Below are 23,823 nucleotides of genomic sequence, written 5' to 3'. Positions count from 1 at the left end.
CCCAGAGTCTGTCAAGACTGGCCCGTACGGGCAGGGGTACCTTTACCTTTACCTTTAAACGATCTCAAGTGCTGCATCCTCCCGGCACTAATTTCGAAAGAATGAATGGCACGTAAGAGAAAGTTATAGAGCTGTTGTGGACAACAGCTAAGCTTGCTCCTTGCACCTGATCAGCTCAACCATTAAGGATCAGTTCTCCTAATCAGGTTCACATACACACCACCCGCCTTCATTTGTACTGCTTCAACACCTCACACAATGGGGAATACCCAAGATGCAATAATAGGCACTGCCAATTTCAAATGTTTTAAGACTTTGGAGAGTCCCTGAGTAAATGCTAATTAGTCAGTTGGATACATGTTGAACGATGCACTGTGTGAAAAAGTACATTTTTATTTGCCCTGAATCTTCCACTATTCAGCTTCATTGGATGGTGCCGAGTTCTAATATTATGAGGTAGGAAATATTCTCTGCACCTTTTATTTATACAAGGCGCCCTGGAGGCCCATCAAATGGGAGACAAGTGCAAAATGCATTACCAACATTTTGACATACAGTGGTACCTCGGGTTACAGATTCCGCTAACCCAGAAATAGTACCTCAGGTTAAGAACTTTGCTTCAGGATGAGAACAGAAATCGTGCGGTGGTGGCAGTGGGAAGGCCCATTAGCTAAAGTGGTACCTCAGGTTAAGAACAGTTTCAGGTTAAGAACAGACTTCCAGAATGAATTAAGTTCTTACCCTGAGGTACCACTGTACTACCATCTTACACAGTGGCTTTAAACTGCATCAGGCCGTGTTATGGAGAGATGCATGAGCAGTATGACAACCAGGAGCTCTTCCTCTTCTAGATAGCCACAATAATAACTGTTTCATAAGGAATGAATTTGTGCTTAAGCTTGCCTTTCGCTTCTCCCTCCCTCCTCATGTCTCTTTAGAATGTGAACCCGAGGGCAGGGACCATCTTAGAACTGATTTTTGTAAGGCTCTCAGGGAGACTTTTAACCAAAGAGTGGTATTTAAATGCTGTAAATAATTAATAAAAAACACAGCACAAAAGGAAAGGGGATTGGGGGGGGGGAGGGAAAAGCAATATTGGGGTATTTTAATATTTGTTGCTTCAAACAGAGCAAGATGCAGCAGTAAAAAAAAAGCTAATGCTATTCTAGGCTACATGTAATGTCCAGATAAAGGGAAGTAATAGTATCATTCTATTCTGCCTTAGTTAGACCACACTTGGAATACCGTGTCCAATTCTGGGCACCACAATTTAAGAAGGATGTTGACAAGCTGGAACATGTGCAGAGGAGGGCAACCAAGATGATCAGTGGTCTGGAAACTAAGCTTTATGAGGAGCAATTGAAGGCGCTGGGTATGTTTAGCCTGGAAAAGAGGAAACTGAGAGGACATGGATATGATAGCCATCTTCATATAGCTTAAGGTCTGTCACATGGATGAGGGAGCATGCTTGTTTTCTCGTGCTCTGGAGGGTAGGACTTGAACCAATGGCTTCAAGTTGCAAGAAAGGAGATTATGACTAAACATTCGGAAAAAACTTTATTACAGAGCTGTTCAGCAGTGGTAAAGACTCTCATGAGAGATGGTGGAGTCTCCTTCCTTGGAGATTTTTAAAGAGAGGTTGAATGGCGATTTGTCATGGATTCTTTAGCTGAGATTCCTGCATTGCAGGGGGTTGGGCTAGATGACCCTTGGGGTCCCTTCCAACTCTTAAGATTCTATGATTATAAGATCATTTACCCCTGCTGCCATTTCAAGCTGCATTTGTGCTGTGCTGTTCACATCAGAGAAAGGATCGGGCTGTATTCCATGTACATGACTTCTTTGGTTTTCCACCGCTGTAAACACACACCCTAGAACTGCGCACGCACAACAGCTGGCTCATACGTTCACATTCCCACTTACCCCACATCCAAATTTCTAGTTGGATTAAAGCTGATTTGAGGTGAGAAATGCATCAAACACCGGCATTTGTGAAGAAACTATGGTTAACAACATGTGAATGCAGCTTCAAAAACTTGCGGTGGGAACACGTTGACTGCAGTTATTGGTAATGTGGACATACCGTTTTGCACAGTTTCTTGACAATTTAATTATTGGCATGACCAGTGGAAAGATTTCAAGGAGTTATGAAAGCTGCTGGTCTTTTAGCAGCACAGCACTGATGGAGATAAGTCCCATTTTTCTCTCCTCCTATAACTGGATGGAATGACTTGCTGTGACCTTTGAGAAAGGAACATAACAGAGATGCTTTTTCAGCACAGCAGTCCCACCTCTTTCCCTTTCCTATAGCCTGATGGGACGCCTGAAGATGCAACTGATCATGACTTTATGTGTCTGATGCAGTGGAGTGTGTCCCAAAAGCTTATTCTATAATTAATTCCAATCTTTAAGGTGGTGTAGTGTGCACGTGGGGAGGGTCGTGGTGGTCGGCGGCTACTATTTCTGCAGCAGCGTCCCTGCAGCATCCCTCTGTCCGGGGTCCTAGAGCCGCCAAACCAACATGAAAAGAGAGCTTTAAAAGCCAAGCATTTAGGGAACCTGAAAACACCAGGCGCTTCCATTCCAAGAGAACTGTGTTGCATTTACTGGAATGTCACGGAAAACGCAACCTAATGAATATATTGGAGCTCTCCCAAACCGTTTGCCCATGTTATGAGCGCACAAAACGGTATATATCTAGATGAAAGGCAACCCACAGGGATCTGCAATAATCGCTGCAATGTATTCTTAATTATTACTTAATTATAATAATTATTAATTATAAACTTACTGTATAACCTTCCAAGCTTGCATAATCTTAGAAAGGGTGTGGCAGCTGGAGCGGGGTGGGGGGCATGGCTGCAACTATCTCATTACGCTACGGTTGCTCCCGCTGCAGAAACACTTAACATACCTACTACTACCCCTCTCTTGTTTCGTGCTCGCAGGAGCCTAAAACACACAACGCATCACCTGCGCGCGTGTACGAGAGAAAGACGCGTATTAACCACAGCAAGAGCAAGGGGGGGGGGGAACCACCCCAAAATAAAAACTATTCGACGTCTAGCGCTAGGACCTCGGGGAGCCACCGAGAGGCAGCCGGCGTGCTCTCGCGCTGATGAGGGAAAGCGGATTGGCTGCGCTCTTGGGGGCCCGCGAGACTACGGCGCTACGGTTCCGGGTAGCAAGCCGTAGTAGGGGCAGCGGGGCTCGTGCGGGCGGAAGAGGCTGCGCGGCGAGGGCGGCGCGCGGTTGGTTGAGTGTCGAGGGCAAGGCGAGCGGACGCAGCGCGTGCCCTCCGTCATCCTCACCCCCCCCCCGCCGCCCACCGTCGTCTGTCTCGGCGGTTGGAACTGCTTACGGGTCGTTTCGTCAGGCGGGCGGAGCTCTCGGGGAGGCCGGAGGGGGGCGGAGGCATCCCGCTCTCCCTCAGCCGTTGCTTGGGGGCGGCGCCCGGGTCTTCTTTTTTTCCTTCCCCTTCCCCTTCCCCTCCTCTTCCTCCGGTGGGAAACTCCCCCGGCTCGCCTCGACGTGTGATTGGGTGGAAGATGGCGCTGCGCGGATGGAAATCCTAATGACAGTCTCCAAGTTCGCCTCCATCTGTACCATGGTGAGGAGCGGGCGGAGGGGTGGGCGCTGATATCTTCCCTTCCGCCCATGTTCGGCTGCCCTGTCTGGTGATGGCGGCGTGAGGGGAGAGGGGCGCCTCGAGCTGGGCTCCGGAGGGGCCTGAGGGCGTGTGCCGAGAGGGGACGGGAGGCCACCGGGTGCACCTCCCTGCCTGGAGGGGCGGCGGCGGCGGCGGGAGGGTATTTCCGCTCGAGTGCACGTTTTCTGCCGGGGGTGAGGCCCACCCTGGATTAGGAACCTGGATTAGGGTGGCTGCTGCTTTGGGGCAAACCTTAAAGCAGAAGCGTGCGGGGGGTTGGGCTGCTGGATCATGACCTGGAGGCGGGTCAGGAACGACGAGTGAGCCCCTTAAAACGAAAAAGGTGTGGAAATGGGTGGGCGGGCAAAGATTTTGGAGGTGGGCCTCAAGGTAGGACTATATAGAGGGGAGTGTTGGCACACAGGATATGAGTATCTCCCATGAAGGCAGTACATAATAATAATAATAATAATAATAATAATAATAATAATAATAATTTTTATTTATACCCCGCCCTCCCCAGCCAAGGCCGGGCTCAGGGCGGCTAACGAGCAATAATAAAAACAAGTTGAATGAATACAACTTAAAAACATAGAGCTTCAAGAGAGGAGGGTGCTTTTCCTCATGCAAATTAAAGCACTCTGGTGTGGTAACTGGCGTGTTGCACCAAAAGCGAGGTATCCTGTGTTTTTAAAAGGCTAACACATTGTGGCATAAGCTCTTGTGAGCTAAGAGCTTGCTTCATCCGGCAGGTTGAGTGTCCTGCCTGTCAGCATATTCATTTGAATATTCAGCTTCCTCTTCCTAAAGCTTACTTTCCACATAGGTTTCATTTCCTTATGCTTTAATTACTTGGGAAAGCAGGACAGGATCAAAACCGCTGTTAATCAGCTTTAGAGGGCACAACATTGATGTCAACACTGGCATACTTTGACGTGTGGCTCATTTAAGTAGCTATGAAAGAGAGTAGCAAATGAGGCTTTCAAATACAGACCGGCCACTTGAGTAAATTAAAAAGCCCCTCAAGGAGGACATTCTTCTTAGCACATGTGGATTTTTATTCATAATCTGTTCAGTGTGTTGACTGGACTTTTCTCACCTTAAAATCCTTAACTGTTTACTTTAAGAGTGGGGAAACTTGATACTATTTCCCTTTTGACATAGAAGCCTTTTAGAAGGTAGGAGCAAAGCAAATAGGAAATCTCTTGCCAAAAGATATGTCACCATTCTGCAGAAGACTGCAAATGTTGCCTTATTTGGGCCCAGTTGGTTTGTAGCAGTTATTAGCCTCAGCCCCACAGGTCTGTGAGAATCATATTATTGGAGTTTGCATTGAAGTGGCTAGTGACATCTTTCTTTCTTTCTTTCTTTCTTTCTTTCTTTCTTTCTTTCCTTCCTTCCTTCCTTCCTTCCTTCCTTCCTTCGAATAGGCTGGCCCCTGTCCTCCCAAGGGTTATGTTATGGCTCCCCTGGACCTGAGTAATTTGGCAACTATTTTTTTAAAAAAAACTCTGCTAAAGTGCTGTAATGTTCCTACTATATTGCTTTGGGATGTCCCCAAAAGTGGACATTTCTGCCTGAACTTAAATGCACATCTCCTTCTTATAGTGAGGTGTTTATGGCAAGAAAGCCTCAGAGTTTTGGAAACAAGAAAGTTAACTTCGTCCTGTTTCCTGAGCCCTAAGACTTTTACAAAGTAAGAAGACTTCTGAATCAATTTTTGCTCCTCAGCACAGCGATGGAATAGAAGCAGAAATACTGTGACACCCCCACACACACACTTGTCTGCCTGCCTGTCTGAATGTGTGTATGTCTGGCTGTGTGTTTGTGGTAAGTGTTTGTGTGTGCACATGCTCATGCATTTATTGACCATGCCACTCTGACCACTTCCATTCTTGATATGTAGGTCTCAGATGGGTGGCCAGCCCTCAGTGCAGCCCTCCTGCTGAAAAAAGTAGCCTGTAGGATGTAGTCTCTGCTTTAAAGACTACAGTACATCCTTTCCCCCAATCTCAAATTACTTCCTTCTCCCCTTTATCCAAGTTTTCATATTTTGTGGTGTTTTCCACAAAGCCCTTGTTCTTTCTCTTACTGTTCATACTTATCTCTCTCCTTTTCTTTTTTTGTCTTTAGCCATCACCTCTTCCTGTAGTTGACATGCCTACTTATTAGCAGGGGGATCTTTTTAATCTCCTCAGTAGATGCCTTAGCAAGATGGGCTCTACAAGAATACATTAGGCATAGATGCCTTTTGACTGCTTTATTCAGCCCCACCCCCATACATACAATGTGATGCCATTATACTATGCTCAGTCTTTGCTGGAAAAGAAGAAACGTGAGACAAATGATATGTGCATTTGCTGCTTTTTTCTCATGGAAGTTGAGTATCTAGTGATTGTGGGTCAGGGGATACAAGCACATATCCTTCCAAGACAAAAAAAAATCTCAAAAGGCATTGGAATGAGAATTTGTGAGATTCTTTCATAACATAACGCCTAATACAACACTGTAGTTTAGCCTTTACCCTGTGTGCTAATAAGAGGCATACTAAGCAAGTATGTATGGCTGATTAAGCATCCTGGTAGGAGAAGGCGCTGAATCTGATTACCCAGACCAGAGGTTATGCAAGTTTGCTCTCCACTGTGAGAATAGTTCAATCTTTGTATGAGAACAATAAGGTTCTTTGACTTCTGAGATTGGTTCGAAACATGGAACTTTAAAGGTTTTGTATGTGATCTGGTAGTGTTCATATATCATTAAATAATGCTGCCAGCTTGCGTTGAAGAAAGCAATTCAATCACATGTAATAATAGTAGTAGTAGTAGTAGTAGTAATAATATATTTATATCCCTCCCATCTGGCTGGGTTTCCCCAGCCACTCTGGGCGGCTTCCAACAGAATATTAAAATACAATATTCTGTTGAACATTAAAAGCTTCCCTAAACAGGGCTGCCTTCAGATGTCTTCTAAAAGTCTGGTAGTTGTTTTTCTCTTTGACATCTGGTGGGAGGGCGTTCCACAGGGCGGGTGCCACTACTGAGAAGGCCCTCTGCCTGGTTCCCTGTAACTTGGCTTCTCGCAGTGAGGGAACCGCCAGAAGGCCATCGGCACTGGACCTCAGTATCCGGGCAGTACGATGGGGGTGGAGACGCTCCTTCAGGTATACTGGACCGAGGCCGTTTAGGGCTTTAAAGGTCAGCACCAACACTTTGAATTGTGCTTAGAAACGTACTGGGAGCCAGTGTAGGTCTTTCAAGACCGGTGTTATGTGGTCTCGGCGGCTGCTCCCAGTCACCAGTTTAGCTGCCGCATTCTGGATTAGTTGTAGTTTCCGGGTCACCTTCAAAGGTAGCCCCACATAGAGTGCATTGCAGCAGTCTAAGCAAGAGATAACTAGAGCATGCACCACTCTGGCGAGACAGTCCATGGGCAGGTAGGGTCTCAGCCTGCGTACCAGATGGAGCTGATAAACAGCTGCCCTTGACACAGAATTGACCTGCACCTCCATGGACAGCTGTGAGTCCAGAATGACTACCAGGCTGCGCACCTGGTCCTTCAGCGGCACAGTTACCCCATTCAGGACCAGGGAGTCCTCCATACCTGCCCGCCTCCTGTCCCTCAAAAAGAGTACTTCTGTCTTGTCAGGATTCAGCCTCAATCCGTTAGCCACCATCCGGCCTCCAACCGCCTCCAGGCACTCACACAGGACCTTCACCGCCTTCACTGGTTCTGATTTGAAAGAGAGGTAGAGCTGGGTATCAAGTGTGAATTCTTCAATACTTAATGTACCTATCCAACCTTCCTTTCCAAAATGAATAAATTACAAGTGGATAAGAAAGCACAGCACAGCAGCCAATATGTCAAATATTGAGATACATCATCAGAGAAAACAAACCCATCCTAGAGCCAGAAGGAGTGTAAAGGAAATGAGGCCAAATGAACCTAACCATTTCCCCTATAAATATCTCTAAAACCTAGGGATAGAATCAAAGGCCTGGTGAAGAGTGACCTAATCTTCATAATCAAGCACAAGCCCATTGCTGCATGCCAAAGAGAGCGTATGAAATGGACTGACCCAGCCATTAAAATTATAAAAACTCAGGAAAAAGGAATAATCATACACACACCCCGGAAACCTTCCTGTCAAATCTTCCAATCACATTAAGTGGGATAGCAGTAGACTAGCACTCAGATTCTCCTCTGGCTTCAATGGCTTGATAAAATCATTGATTGCCATTAAGTCTGAAGTTGACAAACTAAGCTTAGCACTAATCAGGAAGTAGGTTTGTAAGCCAGGAAGCTCCCCGTGTGTGCAAGGGAAGTGCAACCTTAAAAGGGGTATAATGGTGAACACACTCTTGAAAAACCAATTATCTGTACAAACGCTAATAGGTTTTTTTTTATATTTTCAAGCTGCTTTGAACCAAAAATTGGCTCTCAAAGTAGCTTACAGCAGATAGAAGATAATACGAAGTGTTACTATGAGAGGGGGTTCTCAGCTGGGTAATAGATTTCCATTTTGTTTTTCTTCTGTCAGTATCCTAGCAACTCAGACCACCCCAGGGAAACAAACCACCCAATCATATTAAATTCACCATCCCTTGACATCCCTTGCTGAATGCAACAGGTTTAAACAGTACCATCAGGCAAGTTGTCACATTGCAGATTGAATAGTTTTATGTTCACGACATAATACATTTTCTGTTTTACTGATCTTCTTCTTCTGTATACTTTGACATTGTGATTATGCACTTAATTATGAAGCCCGTCATGTGCTTTGTTGAAAAAATATATTTCCATACATTTTAAATAGGGCAACTTGTACAAAGTTCATTCATCAATTAGAGTCTCCCTGTAAGTCTCCTCAAAAGACAACCAATGTCACTTTAGTCAACCATTGGTAAAGGTTCAAGCAGAATTGTGATTTCTGAACTCTTTGTATTTTTAAACCAGTGACTTCATAAATGATTTCAATGTGAAATGTTGGATCCATAATTGCAAAACTGTTTATCCATCCTACAGAGGAGCATCCATTCATTTTAAAAAGAAAATATTGGCAGTAAGGTCATCAATAGGAATTGAATGACATTCTTGTGTTGCTACTTCCTCCATCATGACTATATTTAAATATTTAAGTAAATTTAAGTATATTAATTCCAGTTATACATAAAAATGGAAGGAGATTAGTACTGGGATGTTATCCTGGTAGTTAATGTCAGAAATGATGGGTGTGCAAATTAATGCTACTTAGTCCTTTACCATAAAATTTAACCTGGAGTCCTATACAAATGTAAGAAAGAGCAACATTAAACATACCAGGGCTTCTGAGTAGCCATGCCTAAGGTTTTTGCTTATACTTGAGTATGTTTAACTAATCCAAGAAGTCCTTGCAAGTGCTGGACTATATTCATAAATTTGTCAAGACAGGCATAAGTCCCAGGAACAGATGCATGTTATCAAGTCAATGAGCAATGTAAAGATCAGCTAATTTTTGCATGCGTATAACTAACATGTGCAGGATCTTTATTTTTAAACATCACAATTCCAATAATGTGCTACAACCTTCATAAATGAGCATGGATGCCTTTAATTTTCAGCCCTTCTAGTTAAAACTGACTATAACGCTTTAATGACTATAACGACTATAACGGTAGGGACACGGGTGGTGCTGTGGGTAAAACCTCAGTGCCTAGGACTTGCTGATCGTAAGGTCGGCGGTTCGAATCCCCACGGCGGGGTGAGCTCCCGTCGTTCGGTCCCAGCTCCTGCCCACCTAGCAGTTCGAAAGCACCCCTAAGTGCAAGTAGATAAATAGGTACTACTTTATAGCAGGAAGGTAAACGGGGTTTCCTGTGCGGCGCTGGTGCTGGCTCGCCAGTTGCAGCTTCGTCACACTGGCCACGTGACCCGGAAGTGTCTTCGGACAGCTCTGGCTCCCGGCCTCTTGAGCGAGATGGGCACGCAACCCTAGAGTTGGTCACGACTGGCCCGTACAGGCAGGGGTACCTTTACCTTTACCTTTACCTTTTATAATGCTTTAGTGTGGAGTAGAATTGTGAGGATTCCCTCCATACATTTAGTAATGTGTCAGGCTTCCGCAGCTATGAGCTTGGCTTCTTCCCTCCCATATTGATCTCTCAAAACATAATGATCCTTCAGATGTCCTTAAACACGCTGGACAGCAGCTAGCTTTAGCTAATCAAGAACTAATAATTTAGATAAATAAATAATAAAGGCATGCTGGCGCTGTGGGTTAAAGCCTCAGCGCCTAGGACTTGCCGATCGAAAGGTCGGCGGTTCGAATCCCTGCGGCGGGGTGCGCTCCCGCTGCTCGGTCCCAGCGCCTGCCAACCTAGCAGTTCGAAAGCACCTCCGGGTGCAAGTAGATAAATAGGGACCGCTTACCAGCGGGAAGGTAAACGGCGTTTCCATGTGCGGCTCTGGCTCGCCAGAGCAGTGATGTCACGCTGGCCACGTGACCCGGAAGTGTCTCCGGACAGCGCTGGCCCCTGGCCTCTTGAGTGAGATGGGCGCACAACCCCAGAGTCTGTCAAGACTGGCCCGTATGGGCAGGGGTACCTTTACCTTTATAGTAAAGGCAAATAGTAAAGGCATAACCATTTTAATTTCAGAGTGTAGTTACTGGCCTGGGTCACTTAAACAAGACTCTGGAGCAGCTGAGGAACTGCTAGCATGTTACCTGGTAAACTAGTTTGGCTTCTTCCTTCCTTCTATCCTAATAACAGCAGGCTGCAATATTATATTATGTTTTATGGCTTAATGATAATGTGCCTGCCATCGCAGGTTTGCATTTCTAATATAATTTCTGACCTTTAGCTCTCTTTGTGTGAGAGAAAGAGGGGGAGTGAGTAGGTTGCCATAAGTGAAAAATGACATGGGAGTTGCTGCTAAAACCATTGGTGGTTTAATCTATTTGAAAGTGTTCTGTGTTTTTTTTAACCCAGGCATCTGGTTAAATTGGAAATTTTAATTTTTGTCATTGTAGTCTCGCTTGTTTGTCTTATGCCAGATTTGTTAATACATTGTTTGTCAGACCTGTTTATATGATTTGTAATTTTGGTATATTGTTTTTCTCTGTTTTTATTACTTTGTTCCCAATTCTGAGATTGAAAATAATGAAGAGCAGGCTATAAATACTGTAAACAAATTAAAAACAACAGCAACTATGTGTTGTGTGAAGAAGTAACAAACAGAAGTACTGTTTGTTAGCGTTACAAACTAGTATATCAGTTGTCAGCTCAACATGCACAGCCATACTGTTGTATGTACAGAGAAACTTGCATCGCTGGTTGTATTCTTGTTTTGGGCATCCTCCTTTAGTTGTTCCTAAGCAAACTCTTTGCCTAATTTGCCTGCATGGGTAAACTGTTCCATAGAACAGGTCATGGTAATTACTGGTGTGTTTTCCCCCCTCCCTCTAGGGCGCTAATGCCTCGGCCTTGGAGAAAGAAATTGGTCCGGAACAGTTTCCAGTCAATGAGCATTATTTTGGTTTAGTAAATGTAAGTTGCAGATATTACTTGTTTTGAAAGAAAGTGAATGTATATGAATGATGTTGCTTGCCTGTGCCTTAGGACTACACAAATTCAGGGCATAAAGAAATTATAAAAGCTCTCTAGTACTTGATTACAGTGGCACCTCGGGTTAAGAACTTAATTCGTTCTGGAGGTCCGTTCTTAACCTGAAACTGTTCTTAACCTGAAGCACCACTTAAGCTAATGGGGCCTCCTGCTGCTGCCGCACCGCCGGAGCATGATTTCTGTTCTCATCCTGAGGTAAAGTTCTTAACCTGAGGTACTACTTCCAGGTTAGTGGAGTCTGTAACCTGAAGCACCTGTAACCTGAGGTACCACTGTAAACGTGTGTGAGTGGAAAAATATATTCAGTCTTTATTCAGACTTAAGTTCAGACTCTAAACTAAGTGCAAGAGCAGTGTTTTAAACTGTTCTGGAGAATCCTGGGATTCCTAGGAAGCCTGGTAGGGGTTACTCAATGAGAAGGTGAGTGAAAGTGAAGAAGAGTCCCTGAAAGACAGCTTGCCCATCTCTGGTAGTTTTCTTTTTTGCAGTGTACATACAGCCTCAGGAGAGGTATATCCTAGGTCTCTCATTGTTCATGAGAGCCAGTTGTGACGCTAGCCAATGCCTGCCATATGTGCCAGCCTGAGTGTCCACTCAGAATATGCAGAGAACTATATGCAGTGTGCTGGGTGTCCATGGTGCATGTTCATGGTACATTGGAGTTAAAGTTAAGAGGATTTGTTGAAGCTAGAAACAATGGCATTAGGATATCTTTAAACTAAAAATTAAAAGCAGCCAACAAGCAAAACTCCCATCTTAATTGGGCTGAAACCTTGTATTCTAATGTTTGTAGTTGATGCATTAGATCAAAAGGACAATCATATAAAATTCATTGCAGTTGTTTAATTGACTAGGAGTTAGACCCGTTTAAAAGATGCCTCAAACAGCTGGTAGACTGTATGGCTTTCAAAACTTAAAATAGTGATATATGGGTTCTCTGTTCCCCGCCCCATTAAAAAAACAACAACCCCATGTTTCTGCGGTGATCTTGGCGCATATAACGCTGCACACATTTCTCTCTTCTCTTTCTAGCAATAATTTCCTTGTCTTAGTGACCTTAATAGTGATTCATGGTTACTTCTGCACCAACTCTAACCTTGTTTGACCCTAATCAGAACTCCCAGCTAAGCCAAAATTTGAAGTGAAACATTGGTGTAGTTGTAATAATAGAACCGTAGGTAAGCCTGACAAGGGAAAAGAGGGTACTTGCTCTGAACAGGGGGAAGAGGAAATACATGAGCCTATGGTTCATTCTCAGTCTTGTAACCTTACTAAACAGAGCTATCAGCCTCTTGATAAGGAACGTGTACTGTGAACTTCGAATTTTACAGCATTAACAGTGCATACATTTTATAAAATGGAGAATACAACATAGAGAGTTATACTCAAATGTAACTTCCCAGGAGTGGAACAGTTTCTAGGAGTGGAATTGGGCTCCCCTTTCCTCTCCACCTCATGACCCTCACATTTTCTCTGGAAATTTGGGGGAGCCTCCAAAACAGATCTGAGGCAGAGAAAAGGCAGCCCCATTGCTCAGTTAGACTATTATTTGACATTAGATATTACCCAGAGTTTTTCCGGTGAATTTTCAAAACAATAACATTTACTAATGCTGCATAGATTTTGCACTGTAGAAAGAAAGCCCATTGGTTGTCAGATATTTCTAAAAATAAAATGTGTACAACAGAGAAGCCAGATGGCAGTAAAAGGTGCATGCTTTGCTGACTGTTAAATCTGCCACTAGTTAATGGATAACTTCAGTCCCCAAAAATCAGTAAGAGACACTTGCTAAGATACACCTTTGTTTCACACCACTCTCTTTGTAAACAGTCTTCCTTTTCAGTGAGAACTAATAGATCATTTCTTTGTGTTCTAGTTTGGAAATACATGCTACTGCAATTCAGTTCTTCAGGCACTTTATTTTTGTCGTCCATTTCGGGAGAAAGTCTTGGCATACAAAAGTCAGCCCAGAAAAAAGGAAAGCCTTCTTACTTGCTTAGCTGATCTTTTCCACAGCATAGCCACCCAGAAGAAAAAAGTTGGAGTAATACCTCCCAAAAAGTTCATAACAAGACTTCGGAAAGAGAACGGTAATGCTTTATTCTGCTGTTATGACATGTTTACCTTTATCAGTTTTACTGAGTCAGAAAAAGGGTGTTGTCTCTCTGTTGTTCATTCTTGTTCTTCTAATTTGGACTGACACTCAGAAACTGAACTTATGGTTCCCCACCCCGCCCTGGTGATAGTTAAAGTACTAGATTATCCCTATTATCCCTATTAAATGGGGGCATAACCCTGTATTTTGCCACACTTGCAATAAATATTTTATTTTAAAGGTTTAAATGTCACCCTGTATTGAGGTGGTTTACAATCACATAATATCACTAAGATGCACAGCAAAATTCCTGTAAAATTTAAAATTTGATGGCCATATCATTTACACTTACTTTGCCTCTTTTTATTAGAATAGCCATAACATATATCCTAAGGACAATAATGTTTCTTAAACAGTATTTTTAAACCATTAAAATCCTCAGAATGATGGCCAGTATGTGTACTAGTGGAGAGTGGAGTTTGTTTATTGCAAAACTCTTTTGCATAATATTGGAAGGTGGTCTGTCTATAGATATAACTTACTTGCTTTTTGTTCAGTCGTCTTATATTCTAGTTAATTTGTTTTGCAGAGCTTTTTGACAACTATATGCAGCAAGATGCGCATGAGTTCTTGAACTATCTGCTAAATACAGTTGCCGATATTTTGCAAGAGGAGAGTAAACAAGAGAAGCAAAACGGTCGTTTACCGAATGGCAGCATTGACAGTGAAAATAACAACAGCCCACCAGACCCAACTTGGGTTCATGAAATTTTTCAGGGAACGTTAACAAATGAAACCAGATGTCTTACTTGTGAAACGGTAGGTATTTCATATAGATTACTTCGATTTCATTTATTGTGCAAATGTGTTTTTTGTATCCTTGTTTCTATATCAATCAGTCAAATCTTTATTATGGTCACAGACCAGCATAAGTAAATCTGTAAAACGTTTTGGAAAGCTAAAATTATTAAAGCAGAAGTTATATATAAAAGACTATAAGAATCTAAATGAGGCTAAAAGAATCTAAAAGAAGGGTTAGGAGCATTCTCGCTTCTCGGCCTTTTGGCTAAGATCAAGTGTAGTTGTTTCTATAGTGTATCACAACTCTTTTGACTGTATTTAGATAATCATATCTCAGCTTATTAAGCAGTAATATGAATTAGGCTTTTGCCTCCGTTCCGCACACAGCCCTTTCACTCCTTCCTTCACAGTGTGAGCAAACAAAGTGAGGAACCTCTAATTAGAGTTTCCCACATTAGCCAAACCAGGAAACTGGTTTACTGGTGTTAGATTTCAGTTGTGTGAGGATTTGAGCACAGAGAAAAATGAAGCTGCTTATTTTGAAGTCTACCTTGATGAAAGTTAACCATTTAATAGCAGCTATTAAAATTAACACTTGTTCACGTTTCCTTTCATGGTGGAGTAGTCCTAGAATTTCTCTCTAATTCTGCAAACAAGAATGAGTGCCTCCATTTTTGCAAAAGAATTGCATGGAAAATATGTAGGATTTCTATGTACCAAAGATCAGGACAGAAAAACATTTACAACAAGCGTCTTCCTGCCATATGTGTTAATAAGATAAGAAGTAGTAGCAGCAATAGATTTAGATACATCATGACTTTGATTCAGGTCTGGTATTGGGAATGCAAAGACTGATGGAGTCCACTTTTCAGTAACAAGGGTCAGAAAAGGAAAGCAGCTGTGAATTTGCAGTCCAATATTCATATGCTTATTGTACCAAAAACAATTAATACTATGTAAATTTATTTGCAGATGTTGTCCCAGTCAGAGTCAAGGCATCAAGATTCCACTTCCATTTGTATCACTTGCTCTTTTGTCAGTATATATACATTGGGTATTACAGAACAGAAACTAATATCTATACTGTTAAGACTATATTCATAAGAGACAAATTATATTCCCAATTCATCAACTCGTTTGCTTTTATCTTGCTCACTGGAGAGCATACAGAGTTCAGCAGGTTTCCAAACCAAGTTCTGACAAGTGTTGCCTTAGGCATTTGTCAGTGTATTCTATTCTATCTTTCATAAAGCTTCTGTATCTGCTGTAAGAAAAACAAAAAGCAAACAAAAAAATGAAAGTGAAAAAAAAGCATTTTTTCTGGTCTGCATACTGGTAAATAGAAGAAAATGGTAAACCCATCTTACTAATGTGCTTGTATGGCCTGTTAAATGGTAATTCATCTTGGAAAAACCCCTATTAGCTTTTTATCACCATTTGATTTATAGGTCACTTTGAGACCTGATTTCAAAATGTGCTTTGTGCAGGGAAATAATTTTTTTCTTTTGCACCCCCTCCTCCAAATTGCAGATAAGCAGTAAAGATGAAGATTTTTTAGACCTTTCTGTTGATGTGGAGCAAAACACGTCTATCACTCACTGTTTAAGGTATGGAAGATATTCAAATTTTGGACTGTTTTTTTGTTTTTTTGTTTTTTGTTTGTTTGTTTGATTTCTTACCCACCCTTCACCATAAGGTTCCAGGAATATAATATGCCCATATAAAATCAGCTGAAATGGTTACAGTTATAAAAATAAGTAATACTATTCCAGCCAGAGCACTATAAATTCAGTAAAAGAGGTGGGTCTCGCAAAACAACATACTTTGACTGTCACAGGTCAGGGTAAGGAGCTGCATCTTCAGCATATAGCGAAAGCTATATGGCAAATATGCTAGATGCACCTCTGTAGGGAAGGGAGTCACACAATTTCCTGGGCTGCCATTCCCACGTTTCTGTATTCATCCATACTATGCAAGTTAACAAGAGAGAAAGCTGGTAAAAATGTATCTTTTATTGCACCGACTTAGACTGCTACTAGGAATCTCAAGCCTTTCCCTTTCATGGAGCTCTTCACCCTCTCTATTATCCAAACTTAAACTACTAGATGTCATTATACCTGCTATGGCTTTCTTGTCCTTTGGGATTAGCATGTCAATCGCTGCCAGCTTAAATTCAGTACATTTAAGCAAGATGTTGAGAGTTGGTCTGTCTTTCACATTAATGCCTGTTCTTCTATTTTAGGGGATTCAGCAATACAGAAACCCTGTGCAGTGAATATAAATATTACTGTGAAGAGTGTCGCAGTAAACAGGAAGCACACAAAAGGTACCATAAGCATATATTGTAGGTTTCACAGTTGTTAGCAACCTATCCAAACATTTCTCCTTACGTTGTGTTTTGAAAGTTTAATTTGGTTATAACACCAATAAATGTTCTGTAGCAACCAAGATACTTGAGGTTCAGTGGGATTAATTTCCTAACTGTGTGATTTCTGCCTCTCACGTTTTCAGCCCCTAATATTTCAGTATGATCTAAAAAGCTAATCCTAATTGTCTTCGCTGTCTTCCCACCTACCCCCTTCCCTTTTGTATTTCATCTGCAAATTTTATACACTTACACTGGCTCAAGCTCCAGATGTTACCATGGTACCAGTATTCAGACAAATACTATTTGGAGCAGCCAACATTGAGTGGCTGGACAAAGCAATGTGAGATGTTATCAGGATATGATCCATCATTGGAGATGGTGAGCACTGTATATTTTAAGAAGATTAAAAATCTTATCTTTAACCAGCTTTTTTTACAAAGATTCTGTGTGAGAAATGGGAATTGTTGGACGTCATGATAAGCTTTGGCATATGACGGGAATGGCCCACATCAGGCTTTTGGTTTTTTGCACTCTTCCCCCCTCCTCCTTATTTCAGGAGTGAGAAACCCATTCAAAGGCTGCATGCTGGCAATGGGAGAAGCCAGAGCCAAAAGGGGAAGGGCTTTTTCTCATCCTCAGAGCAGGCTGCCAAAGGAGGAGGCTGCATGAAATTAGGCTGTGGGCGACAGGTTCTCCATCTCTGGCTTTTTGTTATATGTAATCTGAGCCCGACCAGCTGAAAAGGATCCATTTTTATATCCTTGTATAGGAGAACATAGGCATGAATTGTTCTGTTTATAAAATTGCATATGTGGCTCCTTTACCTATGTAACATTTTCATTTCTATATATGTTTCCATTATTTTCCTTGGAGTTTTGACTCTTCGTGGTGATGATGACGTATGACTTAAGCTACAGTTTAGCCGAGTGATGATTAAAATTTCAGAAAACTATTCTCGTCTATGCTTAAGTCATTAATTAAATTGATCAGTACTTTTGTGGAATTTCACTTGATGCCTCTGTAAGAGTTGAGTGTTTTTAGTTTTGATAAAAGGATGTCTATCTGAAGGGTTGTCATGCAGACAAGTAGACATCTTTGTTGCTCCAGAGGGCAGAACTAGAACCACTGGGTGGAAACTGCAGGGAAAGGGATTTTGGCTAAGCATTCAAAGAAGCTTCCTAGTGGCAAGAGCTATTATACAACAGAACAGACTTGCCTTGGAAAACGGGGGCTCTCCTTTGTTGGAGGTATTCTAACAGATGCTGGGCAGCCACTTGTCATGTATGCCACAGTTGCATCCTGCACTAGAGAGCCTGTACTGAGTAGAGGATTTAGACTCAATGGCCTCCAAAGTCTCTTCCAACTCTATGATTCTATGGGTCAGGAAACTATCAGTCCTTGAATATATTCACTCAGCATTTTTTGTCTGCGGTAGCTGTAGTTCTACACCATGGAAGTGATAGATTTCTAGCTACTTGGGTCTGCAACTGGTTTTCACCTTCACCTCAAGGGGGGTCTCACCAGTAGCACCATTGCTTGTTTTATTACACTTTTAAGAAAAAGAGGAGATAAAGTAAGAGAATCAGAAGGGAGGAAAGCAGAGGGATAAGACTATATGGTTTTTTAAAGCAGTAAAAACAGATCTCACTTTGGAGGCTAGGGTTAAAACTGAGTTCCAAATCTAGAAATGATATCAATTTTTCTACAAGGGATGTGTTCACTAGATAAAATGAAGCAGTAAGGCCTTTGCTTTAGCCATCACTGTTTACCAGTAGGATCCAACAACTGTTAATAATAACTATGGTTCCTAAAAGTTTAAATAAAATATTGGTGTTGGTATACTTGCAACACAGTCCTAATCATGTCTGCTCAGAACAATGTCCTATTGAATTTAATGGGGGCTATTGCAAGGTATGTAGGGTTGGAATTGCAACCTTGTATATTTATTCAGTTCAGTTTTTAATTTAATGTCCATAAAGTGTGGTATTCCATGTTTTAGACTATTTTAAAAGTAAATTTGTATGTAATAATTCACATTACCTGTCCATCAACCTTCTTTGTTCAAACCATTGCTGTTTTCATCTTGTTTGCTTTTAAGTGCATGGCTGTGCTTCAGGAAAGTAAAGCATGCATTTGCAAGCAGTGATGTACTCCTGAAGTTTAATGATGCCTGATTTTCAGTGTGAAAAGTGGTTCGTTAAGGGGTGCAAAAAGCTCTGACATGCTGCTCCTTAGTGAACATTTTAGAACTTGCAGAATGAGTGTGTTGATACATCCCCCTGAAAACAATGCCGTGTGGATTGATGATGTCCATAAGCATGTTATTCATTTGCACTGCATTGCTTTTTAAATGGGCTGCCCCAGATAGTCAGGTACTGTATAGAGGACTAGATTGTATAGGAGGGAGTGTTGGCTCAGCATCAGGAATGTCTTCCCATTTCCATTAATATGCACACGCACACCGCACTTGCAAACAATCTACATTATTTTGCAAAGATGTGAAAATTTGCCCCAAAGGAGTGGAATGTTTTACAGGAGTAGAACATGCTGACAAAATGCTCACCCCTTTTGGCTCAGTGTTGTGACACAAATATTTTTAGTTCCTACTTCAGAAGCTCTGTCCCAAGTTCTCAAACTGCTTTCAGTCTTCTGTATATAATAGTTTGTGACTTGCTTGGATTCAACCATGTTCCCTTCCCTACAAAATTGCCATGGCACCTTCCAAACATTGTTATGGGCTTTCGGCGGCATGCAGTTCTCAACAGTTAGCAAGTGGTAATTGCTGTGTGAATGTATTGCTGTTTAGCATATTTGTATACTTAAGTCAACTGATTTTAATAAGTCTACTGTGAGATATGACTTCATTGGCTACCGCCCACCATCAGAAAAAAAGTAGGTTTTAAAATGCAGTTGAATCTTGGACATTTATGACCACACTAAAATAAATACTTTGTTTCAGGATGAAAGTGAAAAAGCTGCCTATGATCCTAGCTCTCCATCTGAAGAGATTTAAATACATGGATCAGCTACATCGATATACAAAACTCTCCTACAGGGTAGTGTTTCCCTTAGAGCTTCGGCTGTTTAATACATCAGGAGATGCCACTAATCCCGACAGAATGTATGATCTAGTGGCTGTGGTAGTCCACTGTGGAAGGTAAGAAAATACAATGTGACACATTACTGCTACTGATTTACTGTGAAATAGCACTGTATCATTCTTTAAAATCATCAAAACAATAGGCCTTTGATGGACTCTATTAATTTATGTAGAGTTATGTGCCCGCGTTGTTGTTTCCTTCAAGTGTCATAGTTGAGTGTTGTTGTTTTTATACAGTGATTAAATTAGCAAAAAAGGGGGGGAGCACGTCTTGTTCTTTAGTTTTAGCTGCTTCTTTGGTTCTTGTTCTTTATGAAAAATCAGTATTTGAAGCTTGTTTTCATATAAATGTTGTGTTTAAAAGATAAAATAAGTGGAAGTGGTTGTCAGAATTCTTCAACATTTTCTTCTGAGGAAAAAATGATGTTAAAGTTGATGATGACCACAATATGAATTGCTTTCTTCTTCACAGTGGACCTAACAGAGGACACTATATTGCAATAGTGAAGAGTCATGATTTTTGGTTACTCTTTGATGATGACATTGTAGAGGTAAGAATGTCTGTAATTCCAGATTCTAAACGTTAGAGTAGTTATTCTGTGTCTACTACTTACTTTTAGATTATCTCCAAGACAATAGATTTTGCAAATAAACTGTTAACCTGTTACCAATGCTAGTAGAACATGGTAACATTTCTAGTAAAGTGAGTATGCCTTTGCATTATTATTTTTTTAGTGTCTTTTTCAGTGTGTCTCCTTCTAGCAAACAGCTAGAACTGTAGTAATCTTAAAATGATAGCCAATGGTGTTTGTTAGCCACAGGTATGAATGCAGTTTATGGAATGTATTCCCTGCCCTTGGCAGCCTCCTGCACCCCCCCAAATCTGCTCAAGAGGGTTGAGGGGTATGTAGGCCGTTGCAGGAGAGCGGAAGGGGAAATCCTGTTGCATTAGCAGAAATGTGCTCCCAAAATGTTTGCTATTACCCTTAACTTCTATCTTTTTTCCTTTGTTATGAGGTGTAAGAGTTTAGGCTGTAATCTTGCCACCCCACCCACTGTTGTTGTTGGTTGGAGGAAAGGGACTGTCAGGAGTTCAGCCTACACTTGAGTAGGACCCTGGCAGAGACACGTGCCCGACTGGCATGTTCCTTCCCTCCTGGTCGATTGTTCGGGAGCTTCAGTAGCTTTCTTCAGCCCGAACATCACAGCGACCGATGCCAACCGACACCGGCACACTTAGAGATCTGCAGAGTTTGCGCATCATGCGTGACAGACCTCAGCAACTCAACATTTTGGCTAATCTACTTTATTTACATACAAACACACACAGAGCACTGCAACATGGCTCCCTCTCTCTCTAGCATCAGACAGCAAAGAGCAAAAGAACAAAGGACAATAGTCCCACTTCACGGAACACAGTAACACAAACATCCTGTCTCCAACACTTCCTACTCTGTGGAGTCAAAACATACACTGTCTTGTGATAGACAAAAATCCTATGACCGCAATCATGAATCAGGAATTCTAACATGCAGTCCTGTCTCCCCCCACCCCCACCAGCAAAGAGAAACATTTCTGATGAGGTTCTGCTGTGGTGGAGGCCCAAGCTGTTCCCAAACTGTTGTGAAGCTCTCACCAGTAGTTCTGCCATTGGCAGTAACCAGTTGAAAACTCGGAAATGGGGTGGTCTTGGGGTGGGACACTGGAGGTTTTGAATTGACAAGACCCCAGACCCTTGATTGTCCTTGAGATATGGCAGTGGCTCCAGCACTCTGATCTCTCCCAACCCCAATTAGAATTGCTGTAGCCATGCTAGATAAATTGGAGTGGGTTTTCTTTTTACAGAAATTATATCCTCCACATTTCGTTTCAGAAAATAGATGCACAAGCGATTGAAGAATTCTACGGGTTGACATCGGACATCTCAAAAAACTCTGAGTCTGGTTATATCCTCTTCTATCAGTCTCGGGACTGAAATGGGTCTGTGGTGAAAAGTGACTTCCTGTATCGCTGCTTTTCTGACATTTGTGGAAGGGAGAAAATAATAATTCCAGAGAGAGAGAGAGAGAGAGAGAAGGAAGGAAGGAATGCAGAGTCAAAAGAGTGGTAGCACAGTTTGCACAGAACAAAGCTAATGTTTCAGAGAGGCTTTCTTAAGCTCTTTATATCATGCTCATTTAATTTGCTCAGGTGTCATACTGAGAATGCTGATCCGCGACAATTGCTCAGTGGGAACAGAGAGGCCAGCTGCTCTCATAAGAGCTAGCTATCGAGCAGCTGAAACTCTGCTAGAAGATTTTATCAAAAGTCCATTCAAGTCAGTGGTAATATTTTCATGATCTTCAGTACGCTTTGAATTTTGGCCAGTGTTGCACAGGAAATAAGTGTAACAGAAGCAATATTAATTTGACATACATTGTTTGTTTGTTTGTTTCTTATTAAAAGTGCAAATGATTCTTTGTTCATTTATACTCAGTTTCTGGGTTTATCGCACACCTAATTAGAGAGAGTTAGCCTAACAGTTGCCTTCCTGGCCAGAATAAATTAATAGAATTTGGTGTTAGCTAATAGAATCAAGAAGGCAAGTATGTTTTGCTTCTTTTAAGAAGCTTACATTACAGTAATATGTACCTTTATAATTGGTAACAGTTTGGGATTTTAAACTCCCTATGGGGAATAACTTGGTTTATAACTATAGTTTATTTTTATTTATGTATTACTGTAACTTCTAGAGGTTTTGTATTCTTCTCAATTCCAACATGTTTTGGAGCCTAGTTTTGTATATTAGCTTATATCAGATTTAAATATTTTATTTCATTGCTTATCTAAGATTTATCTCATATCTCAATAAGGATACATTCAAAGCCTGAAGTAACTGAGGAAGGTATAGGTTTTACTTCCTTCCATGAGGAACTGATGACTCTGGCTATGTATTTGACATGATTTATTTAAGGAGTTGGAAAAGGAACTTTCCTCTGACCTTGTAAAACAGCTTACTTGTTTTATCACGGTGAGAGACTAGAGCACCGTTGGTATGCTAGACTTTCTGTTCAAAGTCTTCTAAACAATTGGCTGCAAAGTAGGTCAGAGTTCCTCATGCTTAAGTCCCAGTAGAATCAGAGTGTGGGCTTAATTGTGACATTTAATTAAAAATTGAAAATAGTTTCAGAATATCTCAATCTTCAATCTGTGGCTACAGTGGATTTTAAAATCCCAGATGTATGTTGGATAAAATGACTCCTTACAATTCTGTGATGGTTCTATTCAGTAAAATTTATATAGTAATAAAATTGTCTTGATATTTGATTGGATCACGACAGCAACAGATGATAGGTAACTGATCTCTTCTGATGGAATTGAACTCTTCTAGCTAACATTTCCATGCATTATCATTGTTGTCTGATGGTGGCTGAATGTAACTTCAAGAAAGAAAGAAAGAAAGAAAGAAAGAAAGAAAGAAAGAAAGAAAGAGGCTGAGCACACATTCCCAATAAGAGCATTTATGCCTTGATAGAATGTGGTTTTTGTTTTGTTGGACATGTTAAAATGTAAAACTTTCCCCCCTTTTCTGCTGCTATAATTAATGCATATACTTTATCGGTATCATTTAGCTCAGGAAAACAACTTCATATAACTGAACAGATTTCTAACAGGGTCACCAAGTGGGCTACTTTATTTAACAAATGTGAAAATGTCATGTCAAATTGTAAAGATTCTTTTTATATAAAAACAAACGTTATAAAATTCTTGTTTTGGTCTGCACTCTTCTTTTTTAAAAAAAAAAACAAAAAACTGCTACTTAGCTAAAACACCAGCATTTCAAAGACGACCATATTAAGTCTTCAGTGAGAATACATAGTAGTTTTAAAAGTAACAAATGTAAATTAAATATATGGCTTATGGTTCATAGCCATTGTGACTTTCCCATATGGTGACGTGAAGCTTGAATAATTTTGATATGGGATCATTTGATAAAGAGAGGAGAGAGTATGTTGCTTTATATCAGCAATGTGTGTGGAGTTTTTTTAAATGAGGCTTTGCTTCTGGCTACTGTTTCTCAGATGCCTGAAATTCCAAGAATGACTTAGGGTGGTATTCAGTTAAGTTTTACTTAGAGTAGGCCAACTGAAATTAGTTAACATGATTAAATTAGGTACATTGATTTCAGTATTTGAACACTGAGTAAAACTGAGTTGAATACCAGAGAGA

At 41.3% G+C, this 23,823-nt stretch overlaps 1 protein-coding gene across 1 annotated transcript; it reads left to right on the top strand.

The window, feature by feature from the left end:
* The first annotated feature begins 3,111 nt into the window (after positions 1-3,111).
* On the top strand, positions 3,112-23,360 carry USP12 (ubiquitin specific peptidase 12). The gene is made up of 9 exons (XM_079973858.1): positions 3,112-3,610; positions 11,092-11,172; positions 13,127-13,340; positions 13,935-14,164; positions 15,677-15,753; positions 16,389-16,472; positions 19,474-19,671; positions 20,087-20,165; positions 21,488-23,360. The coding sequence occupies exons 1-9, from the start codon at positions 3,119-3,121 to the stop codon at positions 21,587-21,589; spliced, it is 1,557 nt and encodes a 518-aa protein (XP_079829984.1). The 5' UTR covers positions 3,112-3,118; the 3' UTR covers positions 21,590-23,360.
* Positions 23,361-23,823: the final 463 nt, after the last annotated feature.

Source organism: Podarcis cretensis, assembly GCF_951804945.1.
Source record: "Podarcis cretensis genome assembly, chromosome: 4".
NCBI classification, from domain to species: domain Eukaryota; kingdom Metazoa; phylum Chordata; class Lepidosauria; order Squamata; family Lacertidae; genus Podarcis; species Podarcis cretensis.
This window is presented reverse-complemented; position numbering and strand designations above follow the sequence as displayed.

Excerpts from the sequence above, each read along its gene's own strand:
- USP12 (XM_079973858.1), top strand. The coding sequence starts at position 3,119 with ATGAGGGAAAGCGGATTGGCTGCGCTCTTGGGGGCCCGCGAGACTACG. Across the intron at positions 13,341-13,934 it reads AAGACTTCGGAAAGAGAACG|AGCTTTTTGACAACTATATG; the intron begins GTAATGCTTTAT and ends TTTGTTTTGCAG. Across the intron at positions 16,473-19,473 it reads AAACAGGAAGCACACAAAAG|GATGAAAGTGAAAAAGCTGC; the intron begins GTACCATAAGCA and ends ACTTTGTTTCAG.